This window comes from Diuraphis noxia, unplaced genomic scaffold (assembly GCF_037042655.1).
Source record: "Diuraphis noxia isolate RWA-SAM2 unplaced genomic scaffold, SU_Dnox_SAM2 contig0003, whole genome shotgun sequence".
Taxonomy (NCBI): domain Eukaryota; kingdom Metazoa; phylum Arthropoda; class Insecta; order Hemiptera; family Aphididae; genus Diuraphis; species Diuraphis noxia.
In genome coordinates this window covers 47,872,525-47,888,408 of record NW_028301713.1, presented here as the reverse complement: position 1 = coordinate 47,888,408, position 15,884 = coordinate 47,872,525, and the positions used below count along the sequence as shown (strand labels likewise).

Genomic DNA, 15,884 nt, shown 5'->3' with positions numbered 1-15,884 from the left:
AAAAGCATGAATAACAATTATATTAGCTTTATTGTTTCGAAATAAACAAGTTTCAATAAAACGAAAACAATGGATTTCTAAACGAAGACAGACAAGACAGAACACTCATCTAAATATAAATAAGTAATATAATGTTAATTTTATTTAATATTAACATATTTTCCATTGATTGATCCAACACAGTAACAAAAAATTCCATTTAGCTTCAAAATAGGGTTCAAAATCATTTGAGACATTTTGCCATTGTTTAACAATTTCTGGAAGCTAAAAAATTAATTATTATATATTATTATATTTTATACACGCAATGATGTTTTCAAATGTGATTTTTTTTGTCAAAAATTAATTCAAGCTACTGTATTAATAACTAATGTCCAATATTTTAATATTTAAATAAATTATTTTAATGGAATTATCATAAAATATTCTTTTAATATTTAGGCTGATAGACCATCTTATGTCATTGGATTTAAATTTAATAAATTTATGTCCATTAATATATTTTAGTGAACAATTGGTGATTTAAGTGGATCAGTGGAGTCAAACGTATCTTTTATTCAACCTCAAGTCCAAGAACTAAGTTCTCAATGGGCTCAATGTCCTCAACAACAAGTGTGTCTCAAAAAAATGAATAAATCTCTCTAGTATTGTCATATGGTATTTGTCCAAACATTAAAACGAAGAAGATAGTGTTTAACATCTGGTCAAAGTTTAGGCAAACCAATTGAAATATTTGGATCCAAATCAAAGGTTATTTGCTGAAAAGGTATTTAATGGTATCACATGATATATTATTCAAAGCACAATTTTGTTCATTACATAGAAACTCTGTTAAAATTAATGAAAGTTCTTTAACACAACCATCAACATGTTATAGTAGTTCATCGACACCACTATCATTATTAAGTTATACTCGTACACAAACAGTACTTATTTCACAGGATTGGATTAGACTGCCTCACCATAATGAATAACCAAACTCAGTACAGACATACTGTCATAAATTGCTACTTTCAAGATGAAACCTAGCATCTATATCATATAATATAAATGTCAAACTTATTTACTTTTTATTTGTTATTAAGAATTAATAATATTAAAATGTTATGCTCAAAAAAAAATAAAAGATTGTTTTATTTAAGCACCTATATATAATCCTTGAGAACAGTTATTATTGCATCACATATTTCGATTACAATTAGAATTATGGTTCATAGTGAGATTATCGAGGAATATTTCAGCCATTTCAGGTTTCAAAGTCCGTCCAGTTGCCAGGTACCTCAACGTAACAGTCAGTCTTTCATTCACTGAAATACTCTCTCTCATGTGGTTATTCATTTTGGTGATTAATGGTGTTATCATACTGAAAAGCTCATAATAATTATCAATGTTCATTCAGAAATAATAAAGTTCTTTGGATCTGAAAGCTGCACCTTGTTTATAACAAATAATTGTACTGTCTTCGTTTGGAAATCTATTGTTTTACCTATGATTTTCGTTTTCATGAAACTCGTTTAATTGGAAAGGATAAGGCTAATATAATTGCTATACATGCTTTTTGCTGTTCATCCATATCCAATAATAATTATTTTATTAAATAAAAGAAAAATATTTATCAAACGGAATACGGAGACCAATGCAATCAACCACAAATAAATACTGAGTATTGACTCTAAATAATACTATGAATTTAATAAAAATTCAATGGGCTAAAATACATTTTACCACGCCCCATGTGATTTCCAAATTTATTTTCTAAAAGACTCAATTTTTGACGCTGATTTTGAAACTGTTTGAATTTTTTGGCGGAAAGGGAAACCATTATTTTGAAAGTTATAGCTTTTCGAAGTTTAAGATTTTACATTTATACGCATTCGTATAACATTATTTTAATGCCGCGTGGAGCAGACTTAGAGGCGAGTAGTTTACTCGGACTATTTTTTACCTCGTACTGTTTGGTAATCTACCATCCGGAGACAGTGGGCGAAGGGGTCCCTAAAGTTTGGCTACCAGAGCCGGTTACTTGTGTTACTTTAACTAACAAGGTTAAGTTTTTTTGATACGTAATCCGTTAGCCAGAAGCGCTGGGATGCTTGTCCCCGCAACCCCCGGTTGGCTATTTTAGTCCTGGGGGGTTTGAGGGCCGATCCCCCATCTAACTAGAGGTCTGGAGGGTTTCTAATTAGGCGAAGAAAGTCACTATAATATACTTATGTTTCTTTAACTTAGCGGTACAAATGATGATGAAAAAAATTTTAATATTATTTATAAATATATATATTATATGTTAATTATATTGACTGTATTGACTTTATGTGTTTAGGAAAGATAAAAAAAAAGTTGGATTTGAATTGTAATTTTTTAACCTAGGCTTTCGATCGAGTTATCCTAATCAATTATAAGTATGTCCTTAATTTGTAAAATGACGTCAAAACAAAATCTAAATTTGAAGGCAGTGCGCGTGGAATTAATGTTGCGCACATGCGTATAAACGTTAAATCTTAAATTTTTAAAGGTTATAACTTCCAAAATAATGGTTTCCGCAAAAAAAAACCACAGTGTCAAAATCAGCGTTAAAAATTACGACTTTTTAAAAAATTTTTTTGAAATTTGTGAAGGGCATGATGAAGTGCATTTGTTCTATTTAACGATTCACTAAGTAAACTCATTAGTTTAAGATTGTATATCTGTATATGGCAGGGTTTCAAGACATTACCTATATTTTATATCAAACATTTTCAAAAAATTAAATTTTGTTGTTACCTATAAAATTTTTGACTGGAGGTCGATAATAATATAATACGTGGCCAAAGACAGGGCACTACCTGCTTTTATGGTCTGTGCACACCTACGATCTAAGTTATTATTGTTATTAAGTTATACTTTTTACTTCCCCATATACTTCTTAACTTCTAAGATCATAATATTCAGTTATTAAAAGTATTTTCACAGGGTGACAGTCCCTCGTAGGTAAAATAAATCTGTGAATAATATAAATATATATATAAATATTTTACCCATTGAGGGACTGTGACCGAACCGTTAGTGTGAATCGATCTTTAATTATTTACTTGACGTGATACTATAGTATTGATTAGAATATTTACCATTAATTTTATAAATTTATAAGTTATATAATATATAACTTAAATATTTTATTATTAAAATTATAAATACTTTACTTTACTATAATTTATAGTTTAGTAATGAACACGAATCATGATTAAATATATCTTGATAATAAGTATTGAGTTTGAATCGTTAGAGACGAGAATATTTTGTTATCTATTTTTCATGCCTCATGGTTTCAGCACAAAATATTCTGTACTTCTGTGGTTTCAAATTTGAGCGTTGAGCCGTTGAAGATTGACCGTTGGCTGTTTGAGCCTTAAGGTAGGTTTGATTTTTGGACTTTTTGAGTCATATCTACTATTTACATACATAATCATAATATATAGATTATACCTAGATAAGAAAAGAATATTCTCACTTTGATAGCAGCCTTGCCAATATTGCAAGTTGACGCCTTGCAAAGTAAAGTTGTTGCTTATTGTTATTGATCCCTCTCCACTGCGTCCATCGAGAGACCAAGTCCGTCACCGTTTCCGCCATGACAAATAACCTAAACCAGTCGAACCAGAACTCGGCAAAAGGCGATGTCATTCCATGAAAAAATTTAATCAAAATGGACGTCTCCCCTGTTCCTGTATCCCGTTTGTTTTGATTTTCGCGTACGGTGAATTTTTATTATTTTTTTAGTGTTAGCCATTCGAATACGCTATTAAAAATTGATTGGTCCTGTTGACGGATCTATAATATACAAATACTGTACAGACAACAAATGGCTGCGACGACATTGCCATCCGGTGAGCCCGCGCCCGAAGATACATCGCTGTATCCGATCGCTGTGCTCATAGATGAATTGAAAAATGAAGACGTACAGGTACGTTTTTTACACTTTTAAAAATGAAAATTATCAAACGCTACATAGGCAATGGTTGGATTCGTAAAAAAATTATAAAAGGATGCATAAGGTATAAAAAATAAATTCCGTGAAGATTTAAATTTCTTACTGATTGTATTATAATTTTTAGAGGTACACATAAATAATTTTAATAAAGTAGAAGTATGTAATTTGCTCACCCCTCCCTGAATTGAATTCTAGATAGGTAGTGTCAATACTTCTCGTTTTGTTTTACATCTGTTGGTTATTTATTGTCTTTTAGCAGCGGTTAAACCCAAATCCCAGAAAAAAAGTAAATATGCTATCGATTTTATATCCATAGACAGAATGTCTCCAATATTTCAATTTATCTGAATTTCTATCTCAGATAATCAGTTATATTGATTTGGTTTTAAAGCGAGTATAAAAATTTATTATCTATGATCTATGCCATTATAGATTCAAATAGTCAATCTCAAAAAATAAGTAAATCTGTTACCTACCTGTTATATTATATTTATTAAACACAAATTGGACAATAATATTTATTACTTTTTGGTATAATATTTTTACTAATATTCATGTTAGTTGTTCAAAAAATGTATTGATGTATGTGTTTTAAGCTCATTTATTATTTCATTGTAAAATAGTCCATTGTTCTTACAGTAAGTAGATATTGTGCGTATACTGAATCTATTTAAATTTCTTACTATAAATATTTTCTATATCTATAAGTTAGGTAGGTACTTAAAAACTTTACCTTTTTGTTTTGTTTTCAACAATGTACAAAAATTAATTTTACAATAATTATCATAAACATCTAGAATAATTTGATTTTGAACAATAGACAACCTGATTTCTTTCAGTTCATAGTAAATGTTACTATACGATTATGGCTTTCAATATCTTGCATTGAAAATGTTATGAGATATTAATATATTTGTTATAGAATAGGTAATACATTTTAATTTTAGTATATTTTTTTTAGTTTTATTTGATGTCCTACAGTTTTATTCTTATAGTATATTGTACTATTTTAGTTGTACAATTATAGCATATTTACATGGGCCAGAAAACAAATATTTTTATATTTTCTTTTTGAATATATTGAAAACTATTCTGATAGATTTGTAAGGAAGTTTAAATCTGTTTCTTATTCAAAATTACGTTTTTATTTGTTGATTAGTTTAATATGATCATTACTTAATATAATAATATAAAATCAATAGTATGATAAATGATAATTTTTATTAAATTAAATTAAACATGTACTTAATTAAATATATCTGTGTAAACAAGTAAGATCTTTTTATTGCAAATCATTCAACAACTCTAAATTTCTAAACTAGTTAAAGGATTATATTTGTATCCCTGTTTGCATTATATATTTGAATATTAGTAATTTACTAAATTATAAGTATATAAAAAATGTATTAACCTATTCAAGATTCAAGATTCATTTTATTTTATAATGGTTTTAGGAATAGCTATAGTGAATTAATTAATTTTCTAATTTAACAGTTACGTTTGAATTCTATCAAGAAACTGTCAACAATTGCTTTGGCACTTGGTGTAGAGCGTACTAGAGTAGAGCTTATTCCATTTTTAACTGAAACTATTTATGATGAAGATGAAGTATTGTTAGCATTGGCTGAACAATTGGGAAATTTTACAAATTATGTTGGAGGACCGGACTTTGCGTATACACTATTGGTAATTTACTTAAAAACTACGTCCTTTTTTTTAAGTTTTAAATTTTTCATTCATTAACTATGACATGTTTTCTACAGCCTCCCTTGGAATCATTGGCTACAGTTGAAGAAACAGTTGTTAGAGATAAGGCAGTTGAGTCACTACGTCAAATAGCAGTTTTGCACTCTCCAACTGATCTTGAAAATCACTTTGTTAGTCTTGTTATTCGCCTGGCGTCTGGTGACTGGTTTACATCACGCACATCTGCTTGTGGTTTATTTTCAGTTTGCTATTCTCGTGTCAATCCAATGATCAAATGTAAGTTTATTAATTATTTTATTAATATATATATATATGTATTTTTTTCTATTAAAATGTATTGACTATTCAATTCATAAGTTTAAATTTGTATTGTTAATCATTTTTTTCTCTATAGCTGAACTACGCAATTTCTTCCGTAATTTGTGTCAGGATGATACTCCTATGGTGCGAAGAGCAGCTGCAGGAAAATTGGGTGAATTTGCAAAAGTTGTTGAATTGGATTCCTTAAAAAATGATCTTATACCTATGTTTTCATCACTTGCTCAAGATGAACAGGTACTTATTTACTATGCTTTTATGGAATCATATATTATGTTACATTTCTTAAAAATATTTTAATTATTCAGGATTCTGTTCGGCTTCTGGCAATTGAAGCTTGTGTTAGTATAGCATCATTACTTACACATGAAGATGTGAATGATTTAGTGATGCCAACTTTGCGCTTATGTACTTCCGATAGTTCTTGGAGAGTACGATATATGGTTGCTGATAAATTTACTGAGGTATTTATATGAATGGTAGTCATATTGTTTTACTACAGTTACTGGAATTTCAGATATATTACTTATACGACTTTAAAATATTTCCTATCTGTATTTGCTTACAACTCATTTATTACCTATTATATTATGTTTATCATAACTTATGACTTATTATCGGAAAAGATGACATTTAGTCAGTGTTATCAATGACTAGTCAATAACGATAATGCCTGATTTAGTAAGGAATTAAAGTCAATAAATAGTCATTGATAACAATTTCTAATAAAAGAAGGAATTAATGATAACATTAAAAATTAAGTGGAAAAAAAATATATTATAATACTTATTAGCTATTTAGGATAAATCATAATCATAATATTTATAATAATAATAGTAATTAATCTTTATTCTTACATGGTAAACGTACTTATGAACATTCCCATAATCTTTCAAACACTTTTTTACTCCAGCCGTAGATAGTGTAATTTTAGATTGTTTTATTTCTTCGATTCGTTCTCAATATTCATCATTCAAAAATAATTTGTTGTCAGTTCGTTTAGATTCAATTAAAAACAGAATTGCATTGTCAAATTGTATGCGCATTTCATTTAAATCCATTTTTAAACAGATTATTAAACACACTATTATTACACGTTGCTATTCACTATTTCAATGTACAAACCAGTACTGTGTAGTCACTTGCGGGATTTGTTATCCTCCATAACGATACCAGCTTATAGTACGATAATTTTTCATTTGTCAATTTTATTATAACTTATAACTTATAAGCAATAAAAACGATAACATAAAACCTGGTTTACCATAATATATTATACTAATAGTATGGATTGCTATGTTCGATAATTAGATCAATCACCTATAAAGCAGTCTTGATATTTGTTTCGATGCGGATTTATAACATTGCCTAATATAATACGGAAATGTTGATAAAACTACGAAATATCCAACATTGTCTAACATTTCCAGTCATTGTCAACAATGACTAGGATATACCAACAATTCCTGAATTGTCATCTTTTCTGGTAACATATTATATATCATAGGCATGTCCAGGCCTCATTCACAGGTCATGCACAACAGTGGATTTAAAAACAGTTTTTAAAATTAGTTTTATCAATTTTGCCAATTCTATTAGTTTCTTTGTACTTACAGGTTAATACCTTAAGTGTAAATACTCTTTCTAAAAATAACAAATATTTTTCAAATTATTAAGTAGGTACTCATGATAAAATAAACGACTAATCAAGTTATTGTTATATAATGCAGTTACAAAAAGCTGTTGGACCAGAAATTACTCGTATTGACTTGGTACCAACTTTTCAATCATTATTACGTGACACTGAGGCTGAAGTGAGAGCGGCAGCTGCCAATAAAGTGTGTGATTTTTGCCGTAATCTTTGTCCTCCTGTTGCTTCTGGTGCTTTATTAAATGATCCAAATGCGTCACAAACTGCAAATGCAGTTGATTCCATTATCATGACATCAATTTTACCTGTGGTTAAAGGACTAGTTGCAGACACTAATCAACATGTCAAATCAGCTTTAGCATCTGTTATTATGGGATTATCTCCTATTCTTGGAAAACAGAGGTAATTTTACTTTCATGTAATTAACATTGTCATAATCAATATAATACATTTTTTGAAGAAGAATTTATCTTATTTTAGAACTCTTGATCATTTGTTGCCACTATTTTTGACACAGTTGAAAGATGAATGCCCCGAAGTACGTCTTAACATAATATCAAATTTGGATTGTGTTAATGAAGTAATTGGAATTCAGCGGGTATTATATTTATTTTAATTTTAAAATGTTAATTTATTTTATATGAAGTTTTTTTAATTTAATACTTTAGCTCTCTGAAACACTTTTACCTGCTATTGTTGAACTTGCCGAGGATCCTAAATGGCGGGTTCGTTTAGCAATAATTGAATACATGCCGTTATTAGCAAGTCAACTAGGTGTACAGTTCTTTGATGATAAACTCAACAGTTTATGTATGACTTGGCTTACTGATCATGGTAAAAATTATTAATGCAAAAATTTTATTAAGCTTTTATAATTTGATAAATATTAAAAGTGCTGTCAAACATAAAGCAGGCGGTCTTTGTAAAATAATACAATAGGAGCACTTTCTGTCATGGTCTGCATAGGTATCTAACAGGTGTTAGATACGGCAACCTGCTCTCTGTTTGACAGTTCCTTAAGAAGTAAATAAAATATTTACTATTGACTGTGTTTTTAAATTTTTATATAACTGAAAAACATAGACAATAAATTATGATAGATACTTTCTTTAGGCATAGTTATGGTTTTCTATCCTTGGTTAGATCCTTACCTAACCTTTTATGATTGCTCAAGATAAATTATGTTCTCAGAAGATCTTAATCAAAAAGTTTGGCCATTTTTGTAATGTGGTCTATACATTACCCACTAAAATATTCCTTTTAGGAAAATTTCCATTTGTAAATCCGCATTTTTTTGAAAAGTTATGCTTGGTTTTGATGTATTTTCAGAGGTTGTTTGGTTTCTAACAAGTCTTGGTGCCATTTAAATGAAAAACCAATTATTTACTTTCTTATTTATTAACGAATCAGTGTCTAAAATTTAAGCATGTCCACCATTGATTAGAATAAATATTTTATTCCCTTGTACTGCTTCATAATTCAATTAAAGTCTTTTTGTCTTTTTCTTAATATACTAGTTAGTAATTAATATTTCACAAACCAAAAATCCATGACCTTTGTGTTTATAATTTTGATTATTTACTTAATTCAAATTATATCCAACTTAGTCTAAATTTTAATCCAATTTGATTGACTTTCTGGTTTGTAATTTTCTAGACACTATCTTTGCTTTATCATTCTAATCTTGGAATAAAGATTCAACTATTTGTAAAAATATACTAAGACTTCCCATTTTTTCGCATTATTTAAATTGAATCACTTTGACATAAATTTTACTTGTCAATATTAATCTTTTTGTACCAACTCTACATACATTACATGTATTTAAAATATACAATACCACAATTTGAATAACTCATTATTTTATATTATATCCTTCAAAGTAGTATTTCCACCTGTACACAAGTCAGGCACTGACTATTTCTTATCTTGAATAGAGTATAGTAAGTGTCAGGTGTTCATCTATTAGGTCACTTTTACTGCACAATAGCCATTAGGGATGCGTGAAATAACATTTAAATGTTAGTTCATTATGTATGACTAAAAACTATTCTGAATGGAAATATCAAGTATAATATCTACAAAATAATTCGTAATATTAACCAATACAACTTTTTCTGATATTAGTTGATGTATGAGTCAATTAAAACATCATGAATTTGTACAGAGTGATTACCAGAGATTACAGAGAGAATTCATACTTATACATTTTATAATTTTAATATTTTTGTTAAAGCATCTGACAAAAGTAAAATAAAATATCATGCTTTTATAATTAGCTTGTAATATATTTGATGATTGTTAAAATATTTTTAATATAAAAATTAAAATAATGAGTTCAAACTCCGTCCACTAAAAACTTGAGGTAAACAACCACAGTTTACTTCTGTTAGTACATCTATGTAGTTGAGATTTTGAATGTTTTAATTTTTTATTCAGTCCTTTGAACCTCATGTCCCATTATAAAATTTATAGCTAGCTTAAAATTACACTTTCTTACATACACATATATGTACACTTCACTAAATATGGAAATAATTAAATTTAGTAATAAGATCCATTATCAGTGCATTAATACTATAAACAGTGTAAAAATCATGATGTTATTATGTCATTATTAAATCCAGCTATCCAGATTGAGTGTTAGTATACAAATCTATATTATGGAAGGGTAATAACAGATTATTAAATTTAATGTTTTTGGCAATACACTTTTCATTATCTGTGCCTATGTGTTGATGTGTAATTTTACTAGTAATTAAAAATATGATGTCAGTTGAATATGGAAAATATTGCACTTATTTTTCGAAAATATTACTTCCTTGTTTAAGTAACAACAATACTATAAATATATATATTGTATAAACTAATAGTACTACTATTGATTACCTGTAATAGCTAGCTATAATTATTATTATGGTTATTGTAATAATAATTATTATGTTCTTGTATAGAAGAAATTTTATATTTAACATTTATTTTGTAATCCTGCTTTTAGTATTTTCCCTTTTCATATCTAAAGTATAGTATTTTTATGAATTAAATGGTGTGTTAAATTATTGTTTTTATATTTAGTGTATGCTATACGAGAAGCTGCTACATTAAACTTGAAAAAACTAGTGGAGAAATTTGGCGCTGAATGGGCCCAAACATCTGTTATACCAAAAGTCATAGTTATGGCTAGAGATCCAAATTATTTACACCGAATGACATTCTTATTTTGCATTAATGTAAATAAAGTAATTTGTTTAATTTAATGTATTTCTTAAACACAAATATTTCTATTGATTTTAGGAGCTAGCTGAAGTATGTGGTCCTGAAATAACTGCTAAGACAATGTTACCAACTGTATTATCTATGGCAAGTGATAGTGTGGCTAATGTACGTTTCAATGTAGCTAAAACACTTCAAAAAATTGGGCCAATTGTTGCACAATCGTATGTATTTTTATTCAATCATACGCTAAATTAGTGATGTATATTATAAAAATATTTTTTGTGTTTAGTGCTGCTGTGAAATCTCAAATAAAACCAGTTTTGGATAAATTAAATACAGATACAGATGTAGATGTCAAATATTTTGCTGCAGAAGCTATGTCAATAATTGCGTGTAACTAATTTTTTTTTCAATTGTTTATGTATATCACCCTTATCAGCGCCCAAATTATTATAACATTGTTACAGCTTGTGCATTTTTTCCCTTCTCACATAGCATATGATTTTTTTTAACAGTAATATAAACATTATTATTATATTATAATTATAATTTTTGTAGATCATTTACTTAAAAATAAACAATATGAAAATTGAATACACTTAAGCAAAATTATCATTATGAGTAGATAATAAAATATTATTAATATATTATTATGTTTTAATTTAAAATTACATTTTACATAATAGTTGTCGTTGAAATTTTTTGTTGATTTTACAGTCTCGACAAATTTTAATTTCAATTGCTGTATTTTTAAATACTGAATAGAAACCATAATCAACATGAACATTATATACTAATTAATAATTATATGTTATTTTTATTTAAATTGTATTAATTTGGTTGTATAAGTAATACCTATTTAGTAGTGCCAACAACTCATAAAATACCAAACACTTCAACTATTGGCAATATTCCCTTGTGGGAGATTAATTGAATATTATGAATTTGCTATATATAAGTTGTAAGTTGTAAATTTTGAAGCTATTGAAAATGTGAAATGATGTCGAATAATTAATCTAGATAATACATAATTGAATATACTCTAATATATTTTTTTGTGTATCATTAAAAAATGATGTTGTTATACCTATGACCTAAACAAACAATAAATCAGACTTTGAAAATTAAACTTAGGTTTAATTAAGGCTATTATTGAATACAAGTCTACCAAAAATTGGGGTTAACTGCAATATCAATTACCTATCTAATAAAATCATGGCATATAAAATTCTAAGATTATTTATAATTATTAATGTTTAGAAAACTTATTCAATTTTAAATGTTTAAACAATACTTTTTTTAACAAAACCATATAGAAAATTATTCTTATTAATTTAGGACTACTTGTAGTTAAAATTATCCTACAATATGTTAGCAAACATAATGGTCACACATTTTTGGAAAAATATAATTATTGAAATGGTATTTTGAACTACTGTATTTTTGGAAAAGAGTTTTTTGAAACATAAATATATTTCTTGCAATAATAATAAGAAGGAAAGTATTTTGACCATCCAATCTAATCAATACCTTTTACTTTTAGGTCGATTATTTATTAATAAAAAAAAAAAAAATTAAGAATTAAGAATGTTTTTTTACTTATGTTTTGGTTGTCACACTTGTTGATGGCGATTTCATCATGAATTTAATAATTGTCAAATTTTACTTTAGAAATATTGATCTAACAATTCCAAATTTGGTATACATAGTTTAAGAGGTCACTAAGCGATATTTTTAGAAAAAAATAATTATTGAAAAGTTATTTTGAACTAGTGTATTTTTGGAAAAGAATTTTTTAAAATACAAATATGTTTCTTGTAATAATAATTAGAAGGAAAGTATTTTGACCATCAAATCTAATCAATACCTTTTACTTTTAGGTCGATTATTATGTTAATAAAAAAAAAAAATTAAGAATTAAGAATTTTTTTTTACTTATGATTTGGTTGTCACTCTTGTTGATGGCTATTTCATTATAAAATTAATATTTTAGAATTTTTCAGTAAAAATATTAACCCGACGATTCCAAATTTGGTATACATAGTTTAAGGAGTCACTAAAAGATATTTTTGGAGAAAAAAAAATAGTTGAAAAGTTATTTTGAACTAGTATATTTATAGAAAACAGTATTTTTAAATACAAATATGTTTCTTTTAATAATATGTAGATGGAATGTTTGTTGTCCATCCAATCTAATCAATACCTTTTACTTTTAGGTCGATTATTATGTTAAAAAAAAAAAATTAAGAATATGATTTTTTTTTTACTTACGTTTTTGTTGTCTCACTTGTCGATGGCCATTTCATTATAAAATTAATATTTTGTAGAATTTTGCAGTAAAAATATGAACCCAATAACTCCAAATTTGGTAAACATAGTTTAAGAGGTCACTAAGCGATATTTTTGGAAATAAATAATTATTGTAAAGTTATTTTGAACTAGAGTATTTTTGGAAAAGAAGTTTTTAAAATACAAATATATTTCTTGTAATAATATGTGGAAGGAATGTTTTTTGTCCATCCAATCTAGACAATACCTTTTACTTTTAGGTCGATTATTATGTTAATAAAAAAATAATGATTTTTTTTTACTTATGTTTTGCTTGTCACACTTGTTGATGGCCATATCATTATAAAATTAATATTTTGTATAATTTTGCAGTAAAAATATTAACCCGATGATTCCAAATTTGGTAAACATAGTTTAAGGGGTCACTAAGCGATATTTTTGGAAAAAAAAAATAATTGAAATGTTATTTTGAACTAGTGTATTTTTCAAAAAACACTTTTTGAAAACAAATATGTTTCTTGTAATAATATGTAGAAAAAAAGTATTTTGATCATCCAATCTAATCAATACCTTTTACTTTTAGGTCGATTATAATGTTAATAAAAAAATAATGAAGAATTATGTTTTTTTTTTTTACTTATGATTTGGTTGTCACACTCGTTGGTGGCTATTTCATTATAAAATCAATATTTTTAGAAATTTGGAGTAGAAATATTAACCCGACGATTCCAAATTTGGTATACATAGTTTAAGGAGTCACTAAGCCATATTTTTGGAAATAAATAATTATTGTAAAGTTATTTTGAACTAGTGTATTTTAGGGAAAGAGTTTTTTAAAATACAAATATATTTCTTGTAATAATATGTGGAAGGAATGTTTTTTGTCCATCATGACTGTATAATACATTTTACTTTTAGGTCGATTATTATGTCAATAAAAAAAAAAAATAAAAAATAATGATTTTTTTTTACTTATGTTTTGCTTGTCACACTTGTTGATGGCCATATAATTATAAAATTAATATTTTGTAGAATTTTGCAGTAAAAATATTAACCCGATGATTCCAAATTTGGTAAACATAGTTTAAGGGGTCACTAAGCGATATTTTTGGAAAAAAAAAATTGAAATGTTATTTTGAACTAGTGTATTTTAAAAAAAACACTTTTTGAAAACAAATATGTTTCTTGTAATAATATGTAGAAAGAAAGTATTTTGATCATCCAATCTAATCAATACCTTTTAGGTCGATTATAATGTTAATAAAAAAAAAATTTAGAATTATGATTTTTTTCTTACTTATCTTTTTGTATATACATTATACACACTTGTTGTTGGCCATTTCATCATGAATTTAATATTTGACAAATTTTACAGTAGAAATATTGATCTGACGATTCCAAATTTGGTATTCATAGTTTAGGGAGTCATTAAGCTATATATTTGGCAAAAAAAAGTTATAAATATATTATACTGGACTAGTGTATTTTTTGAAAAGTGTTTTTTGATATACAAATAGGTTTCTTGTAATAATATGTAGAAAAAAAGTATTTTGACCATCCAATCTAATCAATACCTTTTACTTTTAGGTCGATTATAATGTTAATAAAAAAAAAAAATGAAGAATTATGTTTTTTTTAAATTAAGTTTTTGTATATACACACTTGTTGTTGGCGATTTCATCATGAATTTAATATTTGTCAAATTTTACAGTAGAAATATTGATCTGACGATTCCTAATTTGGTATACATACTTTAAGGTGTCACTAAGTGATATTTTTAGAAAAAAAAGTTATCAAAATGTTATTTTGAACTAGTGTATTTTTGGATAAATATTTATTTGATATACAAATGTTGCAATAATATTATGTAGAAGGAAAGTATTTTTACCATCTAAACTTGCTAATATGTTTTACAGTTACGCTTATTAAAATATTTAGAATCCAAAAAATTTGTATTAAGATGTTTTATTATATTTATGTTTTTTTGTCACACATATTTCATCATGAAATTAATATTTTGTCAAATTTTGCAGTAGAAATATTATCCCTATTATATCATATAAGCTATTACAAATTTTAATAGAATAGGCTTAATTGGTATTTGTATTGTATCTTTATGAATTATATGATGAGTTTTTGTTATTGTTTATGTGTCATAGTCAATATTTCCTCAATTTGGTGCTACAAAAACATTACAAAAATTAGTACCTACCTAATATAATTTCAATTCTATAGTTCAATATTTAATGTTTTTAATATCTCAAAATGTATTAAATTTGAATTAATATACCAATTTATATTTATTAGTTTTATTCGATTGTTGCAGTAAAAAATGTATATCATTATTAGCTTTTTTTTATGAAGTATTGACGGTTTCAATTTTTCCTTTTATCTATTTTTCTAAGTTTTTAGAACAGCTTTGTTTTGTTTCTCCAATTTTTAAATGTAAAAGAAAATGATAATTCAATTGCTGTTGTCTATAAGGTCGTCTTTAAATAATTAAAATTTTTTTAAGTTTTAATAAAGGGATTTTGGACAAAACTTATGTTCCAGGAGTGATTTCCTTTTGTATAGAATTCCGAAATAAAGCTTTTTTCATAAATTTACACTATTTGCACAATTGCGCCTTTGTTTACTTGTGCCCCTCTTTCTCAAGTGTATAAAACTCCCACACAGGTCATCTGTATACTGATATAATAATAACTACCACTTCGTGATAACTAGTTTGTTATA

General features: G+C 26.6%; 1 protein-coding gene and 1 long non-coding RNA gene across 3 annotated transcripts; one reads left to right on the top strand and one right to left on the bottom strand.

Moving 5' to 3' along the window:
* Window positions 1-311: 311 nt before the first annotated feature.
* LOC149057468 (uncharacterized) lies at window positions 312-3,663 on the bottom strand. 2 transcript variants are annotated; one of them, XR_016190692.1, is made up of 2 exons: window positions 3,491-3,663; window positions 312-3,429 (listed from the first exon to the last, which is right to left on the bottom strand). It is a non-coding gene; the product is annotated as an uncharacterized LOC149057468 (long non-coding RNA). The 2 variants fall into 2 exon arrangements; XR_016190693.1 differs by having other exon boundaries at window positions 312-3,426.
* A 29-nt stretch (window positions 3,664-3,692) lies between these two features.
* Window positions 3,693-11,910, top strand: Pp2A-29B (Protein phosphatase PP2A regulatory subunit A). Its single transcript, XM_015512769.2, has 11 exons — window positions 3,693-3,943; window positions 5,465-5,656; window positions 5,734-5,953; window positions 6,072-6,232; window positions 6,304-6,459; window positions 7,726-8,048; window positions 8,127-8,244; window positions 8,315-8,480; window positions 10,722-10,876; window positions 10,941-11,083; window positions 11,152-11,910. Exons 1-11 carry the CDS (start codon window positions 3,842-3,844, stop codon window positions 11,261-11,263), a joined length of 1,848 nt encoding a protein of 615 aa, XP_015368255.1. The 5' UTR covers window positions 3,693-3,841; the 3' UTR covers window positions 11,264-11,910.
* The last annotated feature ends 3,974 nt before the right edge of the window (window positions 11,911-15,884 follow it).